Here is a 26,102-nt window from a genome sequence, read left to right as displayed (position 1 = left end):
TCCTCACACTAGTGTGTGTTTCCCTCCTCACACTAGTGTGTGTTTCCTTCCTCACACTAGTGTGTGTTTCCTTCCTCACACTAGTGTGTGTTTCCTTCCTTACACTAGTGTGTGTTTCCTTCCTCACACTAGTGTGTGTTTCCTTCCTCACACTAGTGTGTGTTTCCTTCCTCACACTAGTGTGTGTTTCCTTCCTCACACTAGTGTGTGTTTCCTTCCTCACACTAGTGTGTGTTTCCTTCCTCACACTAGTGTGTGTTTCCTTCCTCACACTAGTGTGTGTTTCCTTCCTTACACTAGTGTGTGTTTCCTTCCTCACACTAGTGTGTGTTTCCTTCCTCACACTAGTCTGTGTTTCCTTCCTCACACTAGTGTGTGTTTCCTTCCTCACACTAGTGTGTGTTTCCTTCCTCACACTAGTGTGTGTTTCCTTCCTCACACTAGTGTGTGTTTCCTTCCTCACACTAGTGTGTGTTTCCTTCCTCACACTAGTGTGTGTTTCCTTCCTCACACTAGTGTGTGTTTCCTTCCTCACACTAGTGTGTGTTTCCTTCCTCACACTAGTGTGTGTTTCCTTCCTCACACTAGTGTGTGTTTCCTTCCTCATACTAGTGTGTGTTTCCTTCCTCACACTAGTGTGTGTTTCCTTCCTCACACTAGTGTGTGTTTCCTTCCTCACACTAGTGTGTGTTTCCTTAGTGTGTGTTTCCTTCCTCACACTAGTGTGTTTCCTTCCTTACACTAGTGTGTGTTTCCTTAGTGTGTGTTTCCTTCCTCACACTAGTGTGTTTCCTTCCTTACACTAGTGTGTGTTTCCTTAGTGTGTATTTCCTTCCTTACACTAGTGTGTGTTTCCTTCCTCACACTAGTGTGTGTTTCCTTCCTCACACTAGTGTGTGTTTCCTTAGTGTGTGTTTCCTTCCTCACACTAGTGTGTGTTTCCTTAGTGTGTGTTTCCTTCCTCACACTAGTGTGTGTTTCCTTAGTGTGTGTTTCCTTCCTTACACTAGTGTGTGTTTCCTTAGTGTGTGTTTCCTTCCTTACACTAGTGTGTGTTTCCTTCCTCACACTAGTGTGTGTTTCCTTCCTCACACTAGTGTGTGTTTCCTTCCTCACACTAGTGTGTGTTTCCTTCCTCACACTAGTGTGTGTTTCCTTCCTCACACTAGTGTGTGTTTCCTTCCTCACACTAGTGTGTGTTTCCTTCCTCACACTAGTGTGTGTTTCCTTCCTCACACTAGTGTGTGTTTCCTTCCTCACACTAGTGTGTGTTTCCTTCCTCACACTAGTGTGTGTTTCCTTCCTCACACTAGTGTGTGTTTCCTTCCTTACACTAGTGTGTGTTTCCTTCCTCACACTAGTGTGTGTTTCCTTCCTCACACTAGTGTGTGTTTCCTTCCTCACACTAGTGTGTGTTTCCTTCCTCACACTAGTGTGTGTTTCCTTCCTCACACTAGTGTGTGTTTCCTTCCTCACACTAGTGTGTGTTTCCTTCCTTACACTAGTGTGTGTTTCCTTCCTCACACTAGTGTGTGTTTCCTTCCTCACACTAGTCTGTGTTTCCTTCCTCACACTAGTGTGTGTTTCCTTCCTCACACTAGTGTGTGTTTCCTTCCTCACACTAGTGTGTGTTTCCTTCCTCACACTAGTGTGTGTTTCCTTCCTCACACTAGTGTGTGTTTCCTTCCTCACACTAGTGTGTGTTTCCTTCCTCACACTAGTGTGTGTTTCCTTCCTCACACTAGTGTGTGTTTCCTTCCTCACACTAGTGTGTGTTTCCTTCCTCACACTAGTGTGTGTTTCCTTCCTCACACTAGTGTGTGTTTCCTTCCTCACACTAGTGTGTGTTTCCTTCCTCACACTAGTGTGTGTTTCCTTCCTTACACTAGTGTGTGTTTCCTTCCTCACACTAGTGTGTGTTTCCTTCCTCACACTAGTGTGTGTTTCCTTCCTCACACTAGTGTGTGTTTCCTTCCTCACACTAGTGTGTGTTTCCTTCCTCACACTAGTGTGTGTTTCCTTCCTCACACTAGTGTGTGTTTCCTTCCTTACACTAGTGTGTGTTTCCTTCCTCACACTAGTGTGTGTTTCCTTAGTGTGTGTTTCCTTCCTCACACTAGTGTGTTTCCTTCCTTACACTAGTGTGTGTTTCCTTAGTGTGTGTTTCCTTCCTCACACTAGTGTGTTTCCTTCCTTACACTAGTGTGTGTTTCCTTAGTGTGTATTTCCTTCCTTACACTAGTGTGTGTTTCCTTCCTCACACTAGTGTGTGTTTCCTTCCTCACACTAGTGTGTGTTTCCTTAGTGTGTGTTTCCTTCCTCACACTAGTGTGTGTTTCCTTAGTGTGTGTTTCCTTCCTCACACTAGTGTGTGTTTCCTTAGTGTGTGTTTCCTTCCTTACACTAGTGTGTGTTTCCTTAGTGTGTGTTTCCTTCCTTACACTAGTGTGTGTTTCCTTCCTCACACTAGTGTGTGTTTCCTTCCTCACACTAGTGTGTGTTTCCTTCCTCACACTAGTGTGTGTTTCCTTCCTCACACTAGTGTGTGTTTCCTTCCTCACACTAGTGTGTGTTTCCTTCCTCACACTAGTGTGTGTTTCCTTCCTCACACTAGTGTGTGTTTCCTTCCTCACACTAGTGTGTGTTTCCTTCCTCACACTAGTGTGTGTTTCCTTCCTCACACTAGTGTGTGTTTCCTTCCTTACACTAGTGTGTGTTTCCTTCCTCACACTAGTGTGTGTTTCCTTCCTCACACTAGTGTGTGTTTCCTTCCTCACACTAGTGTGTGTTTCCTTCCTCACACTAGTGTGTGTTTCCTTCCTCACACTAGTGTGTGTTTCCTTCCTCACACTAGTGTGTGTTTCCTTCCTTACACTAGTGTGTGTTTCCTTCCTCACACTAGTGTGTGTTTCCTTCCTCACACTAGTCTGTGTTTCCTTCCTCACACTAGTGTGTGTTTCCTTCCTCACACTAGTGTGTGTTTCCTTCCTCACACTAGTGTGTGTTTCCTTCCTCACACTAGTGTGTGTTTCCTTCCTCACACTAGTGTGTGTTTCCTTCCTCACACTAGTGTGTGTTTCCTTCCTCACACTAGTGTGTGTTTCCTTCCTCACACTAGTGTGTGTTTCCTTCCTCACACTAGTGTGTGTTTCCTTCCTCACACTAGTGTGTGTTTCCTTCCTCACACTAGTGTGTGTTTCCTTCCTCACACTAGTGTGTGTTTCCTTCCTCACACTAGTGTGTGTTTCCTTCCTTACACTAGTGTGTGTTTCCTTCCTCACACTAGTGTGTGTTTCCTTCCTCACACTAGTGTGTGTTTCCTTCCTCACACTAGTGTGTGTTTCCTTCCTCACACTAGTGTGTGTTTCCTTCCTCACACTAGTGTGTGTTTCCTTCCTCACACTAGTGTGTGTTTCCTTCCTCACACTAGTGTGTGTTTCCTTCCTCACACTAGTGTGTGTTTCCTTCCTCACACTAGTCTGTGTTTCCTTCCTCACACTAGTGTGTGTTTCCTTCCTCACACTAGTGTGTGTTTCCTTCCTCACACTAGTGTGTGTTTCCTTCCTCACACTAGTGTGTGTTTCCTTCCTCACACTAGTGTGTGTTTCCTTCCTCACACTAGTGTGTGTTTCCTTCCTCACACTAGTGTGTGTTTCCTTCCTTACACTAGTGTGTGTTTCCTTCCTCACACTAGTGTGTGTTTCCTTCCTCACACTAGTCTGTGTTTCCTTCCTCACACTAGTGTGTGTTTCCTTCCTCACACTAGTGTGTGTTTCCTTCCTCACACTAGTGTGTGTTTCCTTCCTCACACTAGTGTGTGTTTCCTTCCTCACACTAGTGTGTGTTTCCTTCCTCACACTAGTGTGTGTTTCCTTCCTCATACTAGTGTGTGTTTCCTTCCTCACACTAGTGTGTGTTTCCTTCCTCACACTAGTGTGTGTTTCCTTCCTCATACTAGTGTGTGTTTCCTTCCTCACACTAGTGTGTGTTTCCTTCCTCACACTAGTGTGTGTTTCCTTCCTCACACTAGTGTGTGTTTCCTTCCTCATACTAGTGTGTGTTTCCTTCCTCACACTAGTGTGTGTTTCCTCCACAGAAGTTAAACAAGTTTCTCTTGACTCACTTTTATCCTCATTGTGTCTTTCAACCATTCAACCCTGTGTTGTCGTCTCCTGTAGGACAAAGGTGTGTGTTTGTGGGTGTGACAGTAGGGACTGTTATTGTGTAGTCGTGACACACAATGTGTCCTTTAACACACGCGAGAATTCTTGAGACGAGAAAGTGTTTCACGAAAAGTTCATCGACGACGTTAGATTCTCGTGTTTGTGAGAAAATATCTTCACGTTCAAGTTTTCAAAAAATGTGTGATTTTCTGTCAAATGATGAACGTGTCGTCAGGAACCAGGTTACCATGGAAACACACCTGAGAAAGAGAGCTACACTCTGGCTCAGGAACATTTCACTTAGTTTACACGAATAACATTTGTGTTATTATCAATACACACTTTACCTGTGTGTGTGTGTTATTGTAGTATCAATACTTGTGTGTGTGTGTGTGTGTTATTGTAGTATCAATACATGTTTGTGTGTGTTATTGTAGTATTAATACTTGCGTGTGTGTAATTGTAGTATCAATACTTGTGTGTGTGTTATTGTAGTATTAATACTTGTGTGTGTGTTATTGTAGTATCAATACTTGTGTGTGTGTGTGTTATTGTAGTATCAATACATGTTTGTGTGTGTTATTGTAGTATTAATACTTGCGTGTGTGTAATTGTAGTATCAATACTTGTGTGTGTGTTATTGTAGTATCAATACTTGTGTGTGTGTGTTATTGTAGTATTAATACTTGTGTTTGTGTTATTGTTGTATCAATACTTGTGTGTGTGTTATTGTAGTATTAATACTTGTGTGTGTGTTATTGTAGTATCAATACTTGTGTGTGTGTGTTATTGTAGTATCAATACTTGTGTGTGTGTTATTGTAGTATTAATACTTGTGTGTGTGTTATTGTAGTATTAATACTTGTGTGTGTGTTATTGTAGTATCAATACTTGTGTGTGTGTTATTGTAGTATTAATACTTGTGTGTGTGTTATTGTAGTATCAATACTTGTGTGTGCGTGTGTGTTATTGTAGTTTTAAATACTTTATGTGATATATTGTGTGTTTGTGTTCAACAGCTGATTGTCTAAACACATTGAGATTTAAAAACAAAGTGTGTTATTGTTGCCACGCCTCTCTCACAAGAACCTTGTCTCTAATTGGACGTTTGTTCCTCAGAAAGTCTTCTGATTGGTTGAGAGAAGAGACTTAAAAGGCTCATAAACCTGCTCGAACCTCTTTGTCGAAGAAACTTGACGGTCGTGTCTTTGTGTCGAGTCGGAATGTTGTGGAGCAACACGTCAGAGCTGTAAGTGTGTGTGTGTGTGTGTGTGTGTGTGTGTGTGTGTGTGTGTGTGTGTGTGTGTCTCTGGGTACTTAGAATGATGTAACACGTCTTTTAAATGTTCTTCTATGTTATACTTTTATTAATTTGTTATTCTTTATAATCAATGAACTCTAAAGAGAACGCAGCAGATGTGTGTGTGTTCCTTGTGTGTGTTCTTAGTGTGTGTGTGTGTGTAAGTGTTCCTCATGTGTGTGTGTTTGTGTTGCACTTCAAAGCTGTGTTTGTCGAGCAGGTTTTCAATATCTTGATATTTGCTGAGCTTTGGTTCTGAAGACGATTCGTTTGTTGAATTAACGTCTATTTATAGATTCATTGTTACTTTAGTGAGTGTTTGTGAAGATCCTTGAGTCACAACGTCCTTGAACAATCAAAAGTAACACAATTAATAACTCTTAATGGTCAAGACACACAGAGATAAACACAACAACAAGAAAGTGAAGAAACAAATGAAAGTTGAGCTGTTTCTTAAAGGAGTCAGTAGATCATCAAACACAGATGTTTCTTGAAGGAGTCAGTAGATCATCAAACACAGATGTTTCTTGAAGGAGTCAGTAGATCATCAAACACAGATGTTTCTTGAAGGAGTCAGTAGATCATCAAACACAGATGTTTCTTAAAGGAGTCAGTAGATCATCAAACACAGATGTTTCTTGAAGGAGTCAGTAGATCATCAAACACAGATGTTTCTTGAAGGAGTCAGTAGATCATCAAACACAGATGTTTCTTGAAGGAGTCAGTAGATCATCAAACACAGATGTTTCTTGAAGGAGTCAGTAGATCATCAAACACAGATGTTTCTTGAAGGAGTCAGTAGATCATCAAACACAGATGTTTCTTGAAGGAGTCAGTAGATCATCAAACACAGATGTTTCTTAAAGGAGTCAGTAGATCATCAAACACAGATGTTTCTTGAAGGAGTCAGTAGATCATCAAACACACATGTTTCTTAAAGGAGTCAGTAGATCATCAAACACAGATGTTTCTTGAAGGAGTCAGTAGATCATCAAACACAGATGTTTCTTAAAGGAGTCAGTAGATCATCAAACACACATGTTTCTTAAAGGAGTCAGTAGATCATCAAACAGAGATGTTTCTTAAAGGAGTCAGTAGATCATCAAACACAGATGTTTCTTGAAGGAGTCAGTAGATCATCAAACACAGATGTTTCTTGAAGGAGTCAGTAGATCATCAAACACAGATGTTTCTTGAAGGAGTCAGTAGATCATCAAACACAGATGTTTCTTGAAGGAGTCAGTAGATCATCAAACACAGATGTTTCTTGAAGGAGTCAGTAGATCATCAAACACAGATGTTTCTTGAAGGAGTCAGTAGATCATCAAACACAGATGTTTCTTGAAGGAGTCAGTAGATCATCAAACACAGATGTTTCTTGAAGGAGTCAGTAGATCATCAAACACAGATATTTCTTGAAGGAGTCAGTAGATCATCAAACACACATGTTTCTTGAAGGAGTCAGTAGATCATCAAACACAGATGTTTCTTGAAGGAGTCAGTAGATCATCAAACACAGATGTTTCTTAAAGGAGTCAGTAGATCATCAAACACGGATGTTTCTTGAAGGAGTCAGTAGATCATCAAACACAGATGTTTCTTGAAGGAGTCAGTAGATCATCAAACACAGATGTTTCTTGAAGGAGTCAGTAGATCATCAAACACAGATGATTCTTGAAGGAGTCAGTAGATCATCAAACACAGATGTTTCTTGAAGGAGTTAGTAGATCATCAAACACAGATGTTTCTTAAAGGAGTCAGTAGATCATCAAACACAGATGTTTCTTGAAGGAGTCAGTAGATCATCAAACACAGATGTTTCTTGAAGGAGTTAGTAGATCATCAAACACAGATGTTTCTTGAAGGAGTCAGTAGATCATCAAACACAGATGTTTCTTGAAGGAGTCAGTAGATCATCAAACACAGATGTTTCTTGAAGGAGTCAGTAGATCATCAAACACAGATGTTTCTTAAAGGAGTCAGTAGATCATCAAACACAGATGTTTCTTGAAGGAGTCAGTAGATCATCAAACACAGATGTTTCTTGAAGGAGTCAGTAGATCATCAAACACAGATGTTTCTTGAAGGAGTCAGTAGATCATCAAACACAGATGTTTCTTGAAGGAGTCAGTAGATCATCAAACACTGATGTTTCTTGAAGGAGTCAGTAGATCATCAAACACAGATGTTTCTTGAAGGAGTCAGTCGATCATCAAACACAGATGTTTCTTAAAGGAGTCAGTAGATCATCAAACACAGATGTTTCTTGAAGGTGTCAGTAGATCATCAAACACAGATGATTCTTGAAGGAGTCAGTAGATCATCAAACACAGATGTTTCTTGAAGGTGTCAGTAGATCATCAAACACAGATGTTTCTTGAAGGAGTCAGTAGATCATCAAACACAGATGATTCTTGAAGGAGTCAGTAGATCATCAAACACAGATGTTTCTTGAAGGAGTCAGTAGATCATCAAACACAGATGATTCTTGAAGGAGTCAGTAGATCATCAAACACAGATGATTCTTGAAGGTGTCAGTAGATCATCAAACACAGATGATTCTTGAAGGAGTCAGTAGATCATCAAACACAGATGTTTCTTGAAGGAGTTAGTAGATCCTCAAACACAGATGTTTCTTGAAGGAGTCAGTAGATCATCAAACACAGATGTTTCTTAAAGGAGTCAGTAGATCATCAAACACAGATGTTTCTTGAAGGAGTCAGTAGATCATCAAACACAGATGTTTCTTGAAGGAGTCAGTAGATCATCAAACACAGATGTTTCTTGAAGGAGTCAGTAGATCATCAAACACAGATGTTTCTTGAAGGAGTCAGTAGATCATCAAACACAGATGTTTCTTGAAGGAGTTAGTAGATCATCAAACACAGTTGTTTCTTGAAGGAGTCAGTAGATCATCAAACACAGATGTTTCTTAAAGGAGTCAGTAGATCATCAAACACAGATGTTTCTTGAAGGAGTCAGTAGATCATCAAACACAGATGTTTCTTGAAGGAGTCAGTAGATCATCAAACACAGATGTTTCTTGAAGGAGTCAGTAGATCATCAAACACAGATGTTTCTTGAAGGAGTCAGTAGATCATCAAACACAGATTATTCTTGAAGGAGTCAGTAGATCATCAAACACACATGTTTCTTGAAGGAGTCAGTAGATCATCAAACACAGATGTTTCTTAAAGGAGTCAGTAGATCATCAAACACAGATGTTTCTTGAAGGAGTCAGTAGATCATCAAACACAGATGTTTCTTGAAGGAGTCAGTAGATCATCAAACACAGATGTTTCTTGAAGGAGTCAGTAGATCATCAAACACAGATGTTTCTTGAAGGAGTCAGTAGATCATCAAACACAGATGTTTCTTGAAGGAGTCAGTAGATCATCAAACACAGACAGTCTGGAAGGATTTCTCTCCTCTGGTCCTGAAGTTCAGGAACCATCAGTAGATTCTGATCCACAGACCTCAGAGCCCGAGCTGGGGTGTAAGTCTGGATCAGATCATGAAGGTCTGACCATGAATAGATCTGAAAGTAAGAATTTTTAAATGAAAGAAGCGAGTGAAGAGTTAGAAGCAGAAATGTAAGTTCTTCTACTAGAGCAGCTCAGAGTATGAAGGCGAGACACTTCCTTGTTGTTTAGACACTAAATAAACACAAGAGTGTAAACGACACAAACACATTATAATGTTGTGACATCATTCAAGTTTATTTTCTCACTTGAACAGTTTGTGTTTTATGTTGAACTAAACATTTGTCAAACACCAGGTTCCTCAGTTTGACTGACTGTCACTCAAAGTCACTCAAGTACTGACTCAGTGTCTTTCTTCATTCAGGGACTTTCATCCTGGAGATGTCTTCGCTTCTTCACCTCCTTCCTGCCAGACTCCTCCCCCTCTCTCTCCTGCGTCTCCCGGGTCAGGTGGGGTCAACATGCGCACCAGGAACAGGTAGGTGACCTTTGAACCTGTGACCTGTGCTGTGGAACAGGAAGTGATGTCGTGAAGGTCTGAAGTTGATCACGAAAACATTTGTGTGTTTTCAACACCCGAAGTGAGTCGTCACGTGATTGTGTTGTCGTATCATATGGTTCAGGGTTCAAGAGGTCAAAAGGTCAAGCCCCTCAAAGGTCACGTCACATGTCACTGGTCTGTAGTCCTGAGGTGTGTAGACGCTGTGTGTGTGTACGTGTGTGTCTGTGTGTATAAACGTGTGTGTCTGTGTGTATATACCTGTGTGTCTGTGTGTATATACATGTGTGTCCGTGTGTATATACGTGTGTGTCCGTGTGTATATACGTGTGTGTCCGTGTGTATATACGTGTGTGTCCGTGTGTATATATGTGTGTGTCCGTGTGTATATACGTGTGTGTCCGTGTGTATATACGTGTGTGTCCTTGTGTATATACGTGTGTGTCCGTGTGTATATACGTGTGTGTCCGTGTGTATATACGTGTGTGTCCGTGTGTGTCTGTATGTATATACGTGTGTGTCCGTGTGTATATACGTGTGTGTCCGTGTGTATATACGTGTGTGTCTTTGTGTATATACGTGTGTGTCCGTGTGTATATACGTGTGTGTCCGTGTGTATATACGTGTGTGTCCGTGTGTACATACGTGTGTCTTTGTGTATATACGTGTGTGTCCGTGTGTATATACGTGTGTGTCTGTGTGTATATACGTGTGTGTCTGTGTGTATAAACGTGTGTGTCCGTGTGTATGTACGTGTGTGTCCGTGTGTGTGTCCGTGTGTGTCCGTGTGTATATACGTGTGTGTCCGTGTGTATATACGTGTGTGTCTGTGTGTATAAACGTGTGTATGTACTAGGGTGTCGGTGTGTATATACGTGTGTGTCCGTGTGTATATACGTGTGTGCATCTGTGTGTGTGTGTGTGTGTGTATATGTGTGTGTATATATGTGTTTGCATCTGTGTGTGTGTGTGTATATACGTGTGTGTGTGTATATACGTGTGTGTCCGTGTGTATATACATGTGTGTCTGTGTGTATATACGTGTGTGTCCGTGTGTATATACGTGTTTGCATCTGTGTGTGTGTGTATATGTGTGTGTTTGTGTGTGTGTGTCTGTGTATATGTGTGTGTATGTGTGTGTGTTTGTAAGTGTGTGTGTGTGTGTGTCTGTGTGTTTGTGTGTGTTTGTGTTTGTGTGTGTGTGTGTGTGTGTGTGTATGTATGTGTGTGTTTGTGTGTGTGTGTTTGTACATGTGTGTCTGCAGTGAGCACAACATCCTGATGGTGGCGCTGATGTCAGTTCAGTTCTTCATACAAGTGTCAAAGGTCAACGTGAGTTATTTGATCACATGAGTCTTATCTCCGGCGTGTGATTGGAGGAGGATCTTCTGGGCGTGACTGGGAAGGACAAGAATCCTTCTTTCTTCACTTTTCATCCTTCACTTCCTCAACCTCTTATCTCTGCATCACTTCCTCACTTCTGAGAGCACTTCCTGTTGTGCAGCGTTGCTTCCTGTCGCCGTGAGACTCTAGTGTGTGTATCTGTGTGTGTGTGTGTGTGTCTGTCAGTGTGTGTGTGTGTGTGTGTGTGTGTCTGTCAGTGTGTGTGCGTGTGTGTGTCTGTCAGTGTGTGTGTGTGTGTGTGTCTGTCAGTGTGTGTGCGTGTGTGTGTCTGTCAGTTTGTGTGTGTGTGTCTGTCAGTGTGTGTGTGTGTGTGTGTGTGTGTCTGTCAGTGTGTGTGCGTGTGTGTGTCTGTCAGTGTGTGTGTGTGTGTGTGTGTCTGTCAGTGTGTGTGTGTGTGTGTGTGTGTGTGTGTGTGTCTGTCAGTGTTTGTGCGTGTGTGTGTCTGTCAGTGTGTGTGTGTGTGTCTGTCAGTGTGTGTGTGTGTGTGTGTGTGTCTGTCAGTGTGTGTGTGTGTGTCTGTCAGTGTGTGTGTGTGTGTATCTGTCAATGTGTGTGTGTGTGTGTGTGTGTCAATGTGTGTGTGTGTGTGTCTGTCAGTGTGTGTGTGTGTGTGTCTGTCAGTGTGTGTGTGTGTGTCTGTCAGTGTGTGTGTGTGTGTGTGTGTCTGTCAGTGTGTGTGTATGTGTCTGTCAGTGTGTGTGTGTGTGTGTATCTGTCAGTGTGTGTGTGTGTGTGTGGGTCTGTCAATGTGTGTGTGTGTGTCAATGTGTGTGTGTGTGTGTGTGTGTCTATCAGTGTGTGTGTGTGTGTCTGTCAGTGTGTGTGCGTGTGTGTGTCTGTCAGTGTGTGTGTGTGTGTGTCTGTCAGTGTGTGTGCGTGTGTGTGTCTGTCAGTGTGTGTGTGGGGGTGTGTGTCTGTCAGTGTGTGTGTGTGTGTGTGTGTCTATCAGTGTGTGTGTGTGTGTGTGTGTGTGTCAGTCAGTGTGTGTGTGTGTGTCTGTCAGTGTGTGTGTGTGTGTGTGTGTCTGTCAGTGTGTGTGTATGTGTCTGTCAGTGTGTGTGTGTGTGTATCTGTCAGTGTGTGTGTGTGTGTGTGTGTCTGTCAATGTGTGTGTGTGTGTGTGTGTCAATGTGTGTGTGTGTGTGTGTGTGTGTCTGTCAGTGTGTGTGTGTGTGTCTGTCAGTGTGTGTGCGTGTGTGTGTCTGTCAGTGTGTGTGTGTGTGTGTCTGTCAGTGTGTGTGCGTGTGTGTGTCTGTCAGTGTGTGTGTGGGGGTGTGTGTCTGTCAGTGTCTGTGTGTGTGTGTGTGTCTATCAGTGTGTGTGTGTGTGTGTGTGTGTGTCTGGTGAAGTCTGTGCCCCTCAAGTTTAGTGGACTTCCAGAGAAGCTCAGTCTTTTGACAAAGTCTCTTCAGACTCAGAAGATCTTCATTTGTTCAAGGGCATCGTTTTTTCTGAATTGTCAGGTTGGATTTAACAGGTTTGATCCAGTATTTCAACACATGATCAGAGAAACAGTGAATCAAACTGTCCATGTTAAGTTAGTCATTGAAGAAAAGAGAGTCAAACATAAAACTGTCTGAAGTATCAGCTGACATGATTATCACGTGACTCCAGGTGACATGATTATCATGTGACTCCAGGTGACATGATTATCATGTGACTCCAGGTGACATGATTATCATGTGACTCCAGGTGACATGATTATCATGTGACTCCAGGTGACATGATTATCATGTGACTCCAGGTGACATGATTATCATGTGACTCCAGGTGACATGATTATCATGTGACTCCAGGTGACATGATTATAATGTGACTCCAGGTGACATGAACATCATGTGACTCCAGGTGACATGATTATCATGTGACTCCAGGTGACATGATTATAATGTGACTCCAGGTGACATGAACATCATGTGACTCCAGGTGACATGAACATCATGTGACTCCAGGTGACATGATTATCATGTGACTCCAGGTGACATGATTATCATGTGACTCCAGGTGACATGATTATCATGTGACTCCAGGTGACGTGATTATCATGTGACTCCAGTTGACATGATAATCATGTGACTCCAGGTGACATGATTATCATGTGACTCCAGGTGACATGATTATCATGTGACTCCAGGTGACATGATAATCATGTGACTCCAGGTGACATGATTATAATGTGACTCCAGGTGACATGAACATCATGTGACTCCAGGTGACATGATTATAATGTGACTCCAGGTGAAATGAACATCATGTGACTCCAGGTGACATGATTATAATGTGACTACAGGTGACATGAACATCATGTGACTCCAGGTGACATGATTATCATGTGACATGAACATCATGTGACTCCAGGTGACATGATTATCATGTGACATGAACATCATGTGACTACAGGTGACATGATTATCATGTGACATGAACATCATGTGACTACAGGTGACATGAACATCATGTGACTCCAGGTGACATGATTATAATGTGACTCCAGGTGGCATGATTATCACGTGACTCCAGGTGACATGAACATCATGTGACTCCAGGTGACATGATTATAACGTGACTCCAGGTGACATGAACATCATGTGACTCCAGGTGACATGAACATCATGTGACTCCAGGTGACATGATTATAATGTGACTCCAGGTGACATGATTATCACGTGACTCCAGGTGACATGAACATCATGTGACTCCAGGTGACATGAACATCATGTGACTCCAGGTGACATGATTATAATGTGACTCCAGGTGACATGATAATCATGTGACTCCAGGTGACATGAACATCATGTGACATGAACATCATGTGACTACAGGTGACATGAACATCATGTGACTCCAGGTGTTATGAACATCATGTGACTCCAGGTGACATGAACATCATGTGACTCCAGGTGACATGATTATAAAGTGACTCCAGGTGACATGAACATCATGTGACTCCAGGTGACATGAACATCATGTGACTCCAGGTGACATGATTATCATGTGACTCCAGGTGACATGAACATCATGTGACTCCAGGTGACATGATTATAAAGTGACTCCAGGTGACATGAACATCATGTGACTCCAGGTGACATGAACATCATGTGACTCCAGGTGACATGATTATCATGTGACACCAGGTGACATGAACATCATGTGACTCCAGGTGACATGAACATCATGTGACTCCAGGTGACATGATTATCATGTGACTCCAGGTGACATGAACATCATGTGACTTCAGGTGACATGAACATCATGTGACTCCAGGTGACATGATTATCACGTGACTCCAGGTGACATGAACATCATGTGACTTCAGGTGACATGAACATCATGTGACTCCAGGTGACATGAACATCATGTGACTCCAGGTGACATGAACATCATGTGACTCCAGGTGACATGAACATCATGTGACTCCAGGTGACATGATTATCACGTGACTCCAGACACGACTTCAGAGGTTTTCCTCCAAGATACTTGTTCTTTGTTCCTTCGGAGCCACATGATGCGTCATGAGACTCCCTGAAGCTTTTCAGATGCTTTTTGTCCTTCGATGGCGTCGTTCCTTCTTCCATCTTCCTGTTTACATGTTTTCTCTTCTAATCTGGTCCTTCTCTTCTTCATTGTCATCTCCAGATGCTTCATTCCTCACTCGTTCTGTGGTTTATGTTCCTCGTCTCGTCCTCTCAGCATGTTTACTTCAGGCTCTTATCTCGCAGCAGCTTAATGACCATAATTGCTTCATCGTCCGGCGTCTTCAGGCGCGAGAGCTTTAGTTCTGGACCTTCAGCAGGAGCAGCAGCTTCGAGAGCTTTAGTTCTGGACCTTCAGCAGGAGCAGCAGCTTCGAGAGCTTTAGTTCTGGACCTTCAGCAGGAGTAGCAGCTTCGAGAGCTTTAGTTCTGGACCTTCAGCAGGAGCAGCAGCTTCGAGAGCTTTAGTTCTGGACCTTCAGCAGGAGCAGCAGCGTCGAGAGCTTTAGTTCTAGACCTTCAGCAGGAGCAGCAGCTTCGAGAGCTTTAGTTCTGGACCTTCAGCAGGAGCAGCAGCTTCGAGAGCTTTAGTTCTGGACCTTCAGCAGGAGCAGCAGCTTCGAGAGCTTTAGTTCTGGACCTTCAGCAGGAGCAGCAGCGTCGAGAGCTTTAGTTCTGGACCTTCAGCAGGAGCAGCAGCGTCGAGAGCTTCAGGCGGATCAGGTTCTGAGTGAGATCTTGGATTTGAAAGCTTGTGTTTGGATCAGACATGGAGCTGCTGGAGGTTTTCTACCGAAGGAAGCTTCGTAAGAAGCAGAAGAAGTCGGCGTTGGGTCGGTCGGACGGAGCTCTTTGTCGTGCGCCGTCTGAGACCAACAGTCTGGCCTCAGGAATCATCTCCAGGGTTCTGAGGTTCACCTCCAGGTAAAGCGTCTTGAACAGAGATTCTCCAAGAAACAGGTTTTAGAGACTCAAGAAAAATACTTTAGTTTTCAGACAGTTTTCTGTTTGTTCATCTGTTTGATTTTCATTCAGTGAACGTTCTTTTCCCCTGAGCTTCATTTGTCCCACGTTATTGAACGCACCAGGGAGTGTGTGTGTGCAGAGAAGGTGTGTTTTTAAACTCAATGAAATCATCATCAGTCGCATGAACGTTTAGACGACTTTCTTGTTGTGGTTCTTCAATGTCTGGTCAACGTTGAAGGTCAAAGTCTCACGTCCATGGATGTCACTGGAGCATCTGTTCTGACCTGAAACCAGGTCTGGCTCGTGTGTCTCGGGTCCGTCCCGGGGCCTCCTCAGAGTCTCTCCAGATGATGAAGCTCTGAGGTGTTTGAAGGTGTTTCATCATCTTCTCAGGAACGTGAAACAAGGACGTGTTTGATGGTCAAACTTGTTGAACCTTCATGGATCTCACACCTGGAACCTCCTGTTGGTGTGGCTTCACGTCCTGGTCCAGGTCCTTCAGACATGCAGGACTCCACGTCCTCGGTCACGAAGATAGGATCTTCTCTGAGTGTAAACAAGCAGCAGCCGAGCGTGTCTTCGTCACGTCCCACTTCTGCTCTGATAAAATGTGTCATTTATCTTGGAATGTTCAAAGAAAACAGATCTTCAGCAGACGCTCTGGTCCGAGTCTCTCACTCGTCATGGTTGGTGTCGAGAAGATGTTAACGTGAGATGTTTGTGTCTCTTCAGGAGCAGAGACGCCACTCGTCCTCATTCCTGGCACTCCAGCAAGATGGTGGAAGAAGAAGTGAAGGAGCCTCAGAGCAGGACCTTCAACTACCACAGCAGGTATGTGTGTGAGAGTGTGTGTGTGTGTGTGTGTGTGTGTGTGTGTGTGTGTGTGTGTGTGTGTGTGTTAGTGTGTGTGTTAGTGTGTTAGTATGTGTGTGTGTGTGTGTGTGTTAGTGTGTTAGTGTGTGTGTGTGTGTTAGTGTGTGTGTTAGTATGTGTGTGTGTGTGTGTGTGTTAGTGTGTTAGTGTGTGTGTGTGTGTGTGAGTGTGTGTGTGTGTGTGAGAGTGTGTTAGTGTGTGTGTGAGTGTGTGTGTGTGTGTGTGTGTGTGTGTGTGTGAGAGTGTGTGTGTGTGTGTGAGTGTGTGTGTGTGTGTGTGTGTGTGTGTGTGTGTGTGAGTGTGTGTGTGTGTGTGTGTGTGTGTGTGAGAGTGTGTGTGTGTGTGTGTGTGAGTGTGTGTGTGTGTGTGTGTGTGTGTGTGAGTGTGTGTGTGTGTGTGAGAGTGTGTGTGTGTGTGTGTGTGTGAGAGAGTGTGTGTGTGTGTGTGTGAGTGTGTGAATGTGTGTGAGTGTGTGTGTGTTAGTGTGTGTGTTAGTATGTGTGTGTGTGTGTGTGTGTTAGTGTGTTAGTGTGTGTGTGTGTGTGTGAGTGTGTGTGTGTGTGTGAGAGTGTGTTAGTGTGTGTGTGAGTGTGTGTGTGTGTGTGTGTGTGTGTGTGTGAGTGTGTGTGTGTGTGTGTGTGTGAGAGTGTGTGTGTGTGTGTGAGTGTGTGTGTGTGTGTGTGTGTGTGTGTGTGTGTGTGTGTGTGAGTGTGTGTGTGTGTGTGTGTGTGTGTGAGAGTGTGTGTGTGTGTGTGTGTGAGTGTGTGTGTGTGTGTGTGTGTGTGTGAGTGTGTGTGTGTGTGTGAGAGTGTGTGTGTGTGTGTGTGTGTGAGAGAGTGTGTGTGTGTGTGTGTGAGTGTGTGAATGTGTGTGTGTGTGTGTGTGTGAGAGAGTGTGTGTGTGTGTGTGTGTGTGTGTGAGAGAGAGAGTGTGTGTGTGTGTGTGTGTGTGTGTGTGTGTGTGTGTGTGTGTGTGTGTGTGTGTGTGTGTGTGTGTGTGTGTGTGATGACATCTTGTTCATCATCATCAAGCTTCACTGACTCTGAACAAACTGTGGATGAAACGACTCTGATGGTAAAAGAATGTCGTCTCTCATTAAACTGATTCTGGGTCAGACTGACGTCGACACTCGTCACTCAGTGATGCTTCAGCTTCAGAACATTTGAGGTTCGATCTTCAGCTTCAGAACATTTGAGGTTCGATCTTCAGCTTCAGAACATTTGAGGTTCGATCTTCAGCTTCAGAACATTTGAGGTTCGATCTTCAGCTTCAGAACATTTGAGGTTCGATCTTCAGCTTCAGATCATTTGAGGTTCGATCTTCAGCTTCAGAACATTTGAGGTTCGATCTTCAGCTTCAGAACATTTGAGGTTCGATCTTCAGCTTCAGAACATTTGAGGTTCGATCTTCAGCTTCAGAACATTTGAGGTTCGATCTTCAGCTTCAGAACATTTGAGGTTCGATCTTCAGCTTCAGAACATTTGAGGTTCGATCTTCAGCTTCGATCTTCAGCTTCAGAACATTTGAGGTTCGATCTTCAGCTTCAGAACATTTGAGGTTCGATCCTCAAAAACTTTGAACATCTTATTATTATTATTGTCACTTCAAACCACGAGCACTGAGGCGGCACATAACGCTGCCAAGGAGCTCATTTCAACAACGTCACCACATCAAAACACAAATAAAACAACATCAAGTTGTAAACACTTGGAAGTTACTCTTCATGAAGCTGCGTCTCTTCTTACTGGACCTTCAACATGTTGATGGATCCAGATGGATGATAACAAACGAACCAAAGTCTAAACACAAAGTTTATTTCAAACTTTTACTGAAGGATTCATTTCATTCTTTATTGATATTTTGATATAAAAATGATATATATTTAGATAATATATGTTTAGATCTTTAGATAATAATGCATTAATTAGAAGCACACGTGTGTCCTTCAGTGCTTCATGTCCTTCATGTCCATCATGTCCTTCATGTCCTTAATGTCCTTCATTTCCTTCAGTGCTTCATGTCCTTCATGTCCATCATGTCCTTCATGTCCTTAATGTCCTTCATTTCCTTCAGTGCTTCATGTCCATCATGTCCTTCAGTGCTTCATGTCCTTCATTTCCTTCATGTCCTTTATGTCCTTCATGTCCTTCATGTCCTTCATTTCCTTCAGTGCTTCATGTCCTTCATGTCCTTCATGTCCTTCATGTCCATCATGTCCTTCATGTCCTTCGTGTCCATCATGTCCTTCATGTCCTTCATGTCCTTCATGTCCATCATGTCCTTCATGTCCTTCATGTCCATCATGTCCTTCATGTCCTTCATTTCCTTCAGTGCTTCATGTCCTTCATGTCCATCATGTCCTTCATGTCCTTCATGTCCATCATGTCCTTCATGTCCTTCAGCGCTTCATGTCCATCATGTCCTTCAGTGCTTCATGTCCTTCAGTGCTTCATGTCCTTCATGTCCTTCAGCGCTTCATGTCCATCATGTCCTTCATGTCCTTCAGCGCTTCATGTCCTTCAGCGCTTCATGTCCATCATGTCCTTCATGTCCTTCATGTCCTTCATGTCCTTCATGTCCATCATGTCCTTCATGTCCTTCATGTCCTTCATGTCCTTCATGTCCATCATGTCCTTCATGTCCATCACGTCCATCATGTCCTTCATGTCCTTCATGTCCTTCATGTCCTTCATGTCCTTCATTTCCTTCAGTGCTTCATGTCCTTCATGTCCTTCATGTCCTTAATGTCCATCATGTCCTTCATGTCCATCATGTCCTTCATGTCCTTCAGTGCTTCATTTCCTTCAGTGCTTCATGTCCTTCATGTCCTTCAGCGCTTCATGTCCTTCAGCGCTTCATGTCCATCATGTCCTTCATGTCCTTCAGCGCTTCATGTCCTTCAGCGCTTCATGTCCATCATGTCCTTCATGTCCTTCATGTCCTTCATGTCCTTCATGTCCATCATGTCCTTCATGTCCTTCATGTCCATCATGTCCTTCATGTCCTTCATGTACATCATGTCCTTCATGTCCATCATGTCCTTCATGTCCTTCATGTCCTTCATGTCCATCATGTCCTTCATGTCCTTCAGCGCTTCATGTCCTTCATGTCCTTCAGCGCTTCATGTCCTTCATGTCCATCACGTCCATCATGTCCTTCATGTCCTTCATGTCCTTCATGTCCTTCATGTCCATCATGTCCTTCATGTCCTTCATTTCCTTCAGTGCTTCATGTCCTTCATGTCCTTCATGTCCTTAATGTCCATCATGTCCTTCATGTCCATCATGTCCTTCATGTCCTTCAGTGCTTCATTTCCTTCAGTGCTTCATGTCCTTCATGTCCTTCATGTCCATCATGTCCTTCATGTCCTTCATGTCCATCATGTCCTTCATGTCCATCATGTCCTTCATGTCCTTCATGTCCATCATGTCCTTCATGTCCTTCATGTCCATCATGTCCTTCATGTCCTTCATGTCCTTCATGTCCTTCAGCGCTTCATGTCCTTCATGTCCTTCATGTCCTTCAGCGCTTCATGTAAGTAAGTAAGTAAGTAATATTTATTTATATAGCGCTTTTCCAGACCAGGGTCACAAAGCGCTTAAACAATCAAAACAATACTCAATAAAGTACATACTTTAAAGATCAAGATAAAACTGAGAACAACACAGGAGTTCCAGAAATTCAAGGAAAAGCCTGAACAAATAGAAACGTCTTAAGATGTTTCTTGAAGGAGTCAGTAGGTCATCAAACACAGATGTTTCTTGAAGGAGTCAGTAGATCATCAAACACACATGTTTCTTGAAGGAGTCAGTAGATCATCAAACACACATGTTTCTTGAAGGAGTCAGTAGATCATCAAACACAGACGTTTCTTGAAGGAGTCAGTAGATCATCAAACACAGATGTTTCTTAAAGGAGTCAGTAGATCATCAAACACAGATGTTTCTTAAAGGAGTCAGTAGATCATCAAACACAGATGTTTCTTGAAGGAGTCAGTAGATCATCAAACACAGATGTTTCTTGAAGGAGTCAGTAGATCATCAAACACAGATGTTTCTTAAAGGAGTCAGTAGATCATCAAACACAGATGTTTCTTGAAGGAGTCAGTAGATCATCAAACACAGATGTTTCTTGAAGGAGTCAGTAGATCATCAAACACAGATGTTTCTTGAAGGAGTCAGTAGATCATCAAACACAGATGTTTCTTGAAGGAGTCAGTAGATCATCAAACACAGATGTTTCTTGAAGGAGTTAGTAGATCAAACACAGATGTTTCTTAAAGGAGTCAGTAGATCATCAAACACGGATGTTTCTTGAAGGAGTCAGTAGATCATCAAACACAGATGTTTCTTGAAGGAGTCAGTAGATCATCAAACACAGATGTTTCTTGAAGGAGTCAGTAGATCATCAAACACAGATGTTTCTTGAAGGAGTCAGTAGATCATCAAACACACATGTTTCTTAAAGGAGTCAGTAGATCATCAAACACAGATGTTTCTTGAAGGAGTCAGTAGATCATCAAACACAGATGTTTCTTGAAGGAGTCAGTAGATCATCAAACACAGATGTTTCTTGAAGGAGTCAGTAGATCATCAAACACAGATGTTTCTTGAAGGAGTCAGTAGATCATCAAACACAGATGTTTCTTGAAGGAGTCAGTAGATCATCAAACACACATGTTTCTTGAAGGAGTCAGTAGATCATCAAACACAGATGTTTCTTGAAGGAGTCAGTAGATCATCAAACACAGATGTTTCTTGAAGGAGTCAGTAGATCATCAAACACAGATGTTTCTTGAAGGAGTCAGTAGATCATCAAACACACATGTTTCTTAAAGGAGTCAGTAGATCATCAAACACAGATGTTTCTTGAAGGAGTCAGTAGATCATCAAACACAGATGTTTCTTGAAGGAGTCAGTAGATCATCAAACACAGATGTTTCTTGAAGGAGTCAGTAGATCATCAAACACAGATGTTTCTTGAAGGAGTCAGTAGATCATCAAGCGCAAAGAGAGAGAAGATCGTTCCAAAGCTTAGGAGCAACAGCCTGAAAAGATTTCTCTCCTCTGGTCCTGAGTCGTGTGCGTGGAACCATAAGTAGATTCTGATCCACAGACCTCAGAGCCCGAGCTGGGGTGTAAGTCTGGATCAGATCATGAAGGCCTGACCATGAATAGATCTGAAAGTAAGAACCAGAATTTTAAAGTTGATCCTGAAAGAAACTGGAAGCCAGTGAAGAGTTTTAAGGATCGGAGAAATGTGAGTTCTTCTACTAGAGCGGCTCAGAGTTCTGAATCAACTGCAGACGAGACGATCCTTCTTGTTAAGACATGAAAACAAACTGTTACAATAGTCCAGACGAGAAGAAACAAACGCATGGATTATAAGATCCAGATCATGTTCTGACAACATTTTCCTGAGTTTAGAGATTTTTCTCAGTTGAAGGAAACAGTTTCTGGTCAGTTTTCTTCAGTGTTGAACAAGAGACATGTCTTTATCAAATACAACACCCAGGTTTCTCAGGCTCAGTTTGACAGACTGACATAAGTCACTCAAGTACTGACTCAACCCTGGAACCTTATCATCAACAATCACCAGTGTTTCAGTTTTGTCCACATTTAGCTTCAAAGTGTTTTCACTCATTGTTTGATTTCTAGCAACTATTGACAAAGTTCAGCCTCTGGAGCTCAGTTGGATCAACAGAGCAGTAGAGCTGGATGTCATCAGCAAACATGTGATAAGAAACATCTGGAAATCTCTGAATGATTTTACCGAGGGGAATCAAGTACAGCAAAAACAATGAAGGACCCAGAACAGAACCTTGAGGGACTCCACACAACAGATCTGCCGATTCAGACCTCATTTGATTGGCAGATACACTAAAACTGCGCCCAGAAAGGTAAGATGAGAACCATTCTAACACAGACCCAGACAGTCTTCATCCCTCAGTCTTCTCAGCAGGATCTGGTTCAACTGTGTCAAAGGCTGAAGACAGATCCAAGAGAACCAGAACAGTGAATTTACCAGAGTCAGCCGACATCATGATGTCACTGGACACTTTCAATAAAGCTGTCTCCGTAGAGTGATGTTTACGGAAGCCAGACTGAAACTTCTCATGGATGTCGCTCTGATCCAAGAACAAAGACAGCTGCTCGGACACCACCTTCTCCAAGATCTTGGACAAGAAAGGGAGCTTAGAAATAGGTCTGAAATTACTGAGGTCAGTTGGGTCTAAGCCTGGTTTTTTGAGCAGAGGCTCCACAATGGTTTAAATGCAAAACCCCTGTGGAAAGGGAGAGGTTCACCATATTGGTAACCCAGGGGCCAATTACATCAAATACTTTGATGAAAAGCCTACAAGGAAGGACGTCATCTGAACAAGAGGAGGGTGTCATCTTGTTCACTAGTGCCAAAATATCACCCAAAGATACAGCAGTGAAGGAGGACCAAGAGGAGGAGAGGGGCTCAGAGACAGTAGGGGTTCCAAACAAAGGGGGAGAGATTTTCTCTTTGATTAATTCAATTTTGTCAGTAAAAACCTCAACAATCATTGCTGTCAGCTTCACAGAAGACATGATTTGAGGAGCAGGAGACACGAGAGAATTAATCGTGTCAAACAAAACTTTGGGGTTTTTCCTATTGGCTGCTACCACTTTTCTGATGTAATCAGATCTAGCAGTTTCTACCATCTCATTGTAAGAAGACATCAGATCCCTGAGGTGAAGTCTATGCACCTCAAGTTTAGTGGACTTCCAGAGACGCTCAGTCTTTCGACAAAGTCTCTTCAGACTCTTCAGAGATCTTCATTTGTCCAAGGGCACCATTTTTTCTGAATTTTCAAGTTCGATTTAACAGGTGCCACTTGATCCACATGTCCTTCATGTCCTTCATGTCCTTCATGTCCTTCAGCGCTTCATCCACGGATCTCTCCGGAGGCTTTGATTCTGGCACGAACCTCCTGAGGAAGAGTCCGGACCAGTACAGTTCTCGGGGCAGCCTGGAGAGTCTGGAGCCTCCTCACTCCTCGCACCTCCTCACCACGACTCACAGCGCTCGTCATCATGTGGACAGGGCAGCGTTCTCCTCCTGCCAGCATCTCACCTCCGCCAGGTAACACAGGTGACCCTGAAGGTCCTCGGACACTCATGCTTGTCTCCAGGTCGTCGGGCAGCATGGACCTCCTGCACAGCAAGAGAGACTCCGCCTACTCCTCCTTCTCCACCAGCTCCAGCATCCCAGACTACCTGTCCTTCAGCCCCGAGCGCTCCTTCTCGCTGGAGACGGTTCCTCAGAGAGGTGCAGAGATGGTGGACCATCCATACCTGCAGAAGGTCTACGATGCTCAGCAGGAACATCTGAGCACCAAGGACTCTCCACTGCTGACTGACGGAGACTCTCGAGGTACAGTCTCTGTTCTCACAGATGTTCTCATGAAGCTGCAGAAACATCTGGTTCTCTTTGATGCAAACATGTCGTTCATCTCAACATCTTCAGCCTCAGAACTTCTCATGACCACACACTTACTTGTGGTGCAAACCTTTAGTGACGTCTGATTGGTCGAAAAAATACTGTGTTGAAATGTTAATGTTCACGTCACATCTGTGTGAAGGTCACATGAAGGTCAATGACACAAACAATGATCCAACTTAATGGATCTCATCATTTCCAGAGTTGACTCGATGAATCATCTTGACCTTCTTGTTCTTCATCAGCTCTGAGCCGACACAGTGTCGGAGCCATCTGGTCTCCTGCGTCCAGCCACAGTTCTGCGGAGAACCTGAAGGGGGCGCCGGCTCCCCCGCGACGTAGCGACAGCTACAAAGCCTTCAGACACCATGAGAGGCCGAACTCCTGGTCCAGTTTGGAAAACACACGTTCTCTGAGGTCAGTTTGGACTTTGAAGATCATCTCATGGTCTGATGCCGTCGTTCATCTCCTGGTCTCAGGTCACTGCAGAAGAACTCATGGCATCACTCCAGTGGTCCAGTAGCTCCAGGTATGTTCTCCACAAACACCTGGTGAGACCTTCAGGAGTCTGCAGGACGTCAATGAAGAGTCTGTTCATGTTCCTCATTCTTGACTCTTGATCTCATCTCTTTGTGTCCAGTCAAAGGTTCTTATGGAGTCGAGTGTCAGCTGCACACGGTGATGGAGAAAAGTCCAGAGAGCAGCCCCACCACAAGACCTCGACAGGGTGGAGGCTTTCCTTCTCCAGGTCCATGTCCTGGACCTGCTCCTTCCCCTGGACCTTCCTCTGGATCTTCTCTTGGACCTACTTCTTCTCCTGGACCTTCCCCTGGACCTTCCTCTGGACCTTCTCCTGGATCTTCTCTTGGACCTGCCTCTTCTCCTGGACCTTCAGCTTCTGCAACACAGGCTGGGAGGATCATTGTGTCTCCAGTCCTCCAGCCAGAGCCACATCACACAGGCTCAGGTCCTCCCTCCACCAGGGTGACCTCAGCACCAGCGAGGGATCAGGGCCAGCAGCTGTGGGAGGAGAAGCTCAGAAGGTCCTCCTCAGAGAATGGATACCAAATGTACACTTCTTCACAACAACACCACTCCTCTTCAGAAGCTGCACAACTCAGGACACACAACCACGACACAGACAGGTAGGATTTGTGTTTTTGATGAAGTGGTTGAAAAATGAAAGATCTGAAGGTAGAAGTTTCTTGAGGAGCAACATTACTACGTTAAATTTAAAATATATAAATAAATATAAAAGAATAATGTTGTTTATATGATAACATTATTCTTTTATAACACGTGTAAATATTATTGATTATTGACCAAATGTTATTTGAAGGTTCTTCATCATGAGGTCCTAACAGAGATACACATCATGAAGTCCTAACAGAGTCAAACATCATGAGGTCCTAACATAGATACACATCATGAGGTCCTAACAGAGATAAACATCATGAAGTCCTAACAGAGTCAAACATCATGAGGTCCTAACAGAGACAAACATCATGAGGTCCTAAACGAGTCAAACATCATGAGGTCCTAACAGAGTCAAAAATAGTTGAGGTCCTAACAGGGTCAAACATCATGAGGTCCTAACAGATTCAAACATCATGAGGTCCTTACAGAGTCAAAGATCATAGGTTCCTAACAGAGTCAAACATCATGAGGTCCTAACAGAGTCAAACATCATAGGGTCCTAACAGAGTCAAACATCATGAGGTCCTAACAGAGTCAAACATCATAGGTTCCTAACAGAGTCAAACATCATGAGGTCCTAACAGAGTCAAACATCATGAGGTCCTAACAGAGTCAAACATCATGAGGTCCTAACAGAGTCAAACATCATGAGGTGCTAACAGAGTCAAACATCATAGGGTCCTAACAGAGTCAAACATCATGAGGTCCTAACAGAGTCAAACATCATGAGGTCCTAACAGAGTCAAACACCATAGGGTCCTAACAGAGTCAAACATCATGAGGTCCTAACAGAGTCAAACATCATGAGGTCCTAACAGAGTCAAACATCATAGGGTCCTAACAGAGTCAAACATCATGAGGTCCTAACAGAGTCAAACATCATGATGTCCTAAAAGAGTCAAACATGATGAGGTCCTAACAGAGTCAAACATCATGAGGTCCTAAAAGAGTCAAACATCATGAGGTCCTAACAGAGTCAAACATCATGAGGTCCTAACAGAGACAAACATCATAAGGTCCTAACAGAGACAAACATCATGAGGTCCTAAAAGAGTCAAACATCATGAGGTCCTAACAGAGACAAACATCATGAGGTCCTAACAGAGTCAAACATCATGAGGTCCTAACAGAGTCAAACATCATAGGGTCCTAACAGAGTCAAACATCATGAGGTCCTAACAGAGTCAAACATCATGAGGTCCTAAAAGAGTCAAACATGATGAGGTCCTAACAGAGTCAAACATCATGAGGTCCTAAAAGAGTCAAACATCATGAGGTC

General features: G+C 43.3%; 1 protein-coding gene across 4 annotated transcripts in view; it reads left to right on the top strand.

Annotated features, from left to right (window-relative positions):
• Positions 1-26,102, top strand: part of shroom3 (shroom family member 3) — a 94,429-nt gene that overhangs the window by 11,795 nt on the left and 56,532 nt on the right. For 2 of the 4 annotated variants that reach the window (XM_087790380.1, XM_087790381.1), the window contains exons 3-9: positions 9,310-9,423; positions 16,019-16,117; positions 23,069-23,269; positions 23,319-23,560; positions 23,872-24,043; positions 24,106-24,155; positions 24,267-24,771. In XM_087790380.1, the coding sequence (XP_087646506.1) occupies positions 9,310-9,423; positions 16,019-16,117; positions 23,069-23,269; positions 23,319-23,560; positions 23,872-24,043; positions 24,106-24,155; positions 24,267-24,771 (1,383 nt within the window). Of the gene's footprint in view, positions 1-5,362; positions 5,413-9,309; positions 9,424-14,642; positions 15,245-16,018; positions 16,118-23,068; positions 23,270-23,318; positions 23,561-23,871; positions 24,044-24,105; positions 24,156-24,266; positions 24,772-26,102 lie in introns of those variants that run through there. The other 2 variants (XM_087790383.1, XM_087790382.1) reach the window with 2 other exon arrangements.

This window comes from Callionymus lyra, chromosome 5, assembly GCF_982586985.1.
Source record: "Callionymus lyra chromosome 5, fCalLyr1.hap1.1, whole genome shotgun sequence".
In the NCBI taxonomy this organism is placed as follows: Eukaryota; Metazoa; Chordata; class Actinopteri; order Syngnathiformes; family Callionymidae; genus Callionymus; species Callionymus lyra.
The sequence above is the reverse complement of the archived record's forward strand: the minus strand, read 5'-3'. Positions and strand labels throughout refer to the sequence as shown.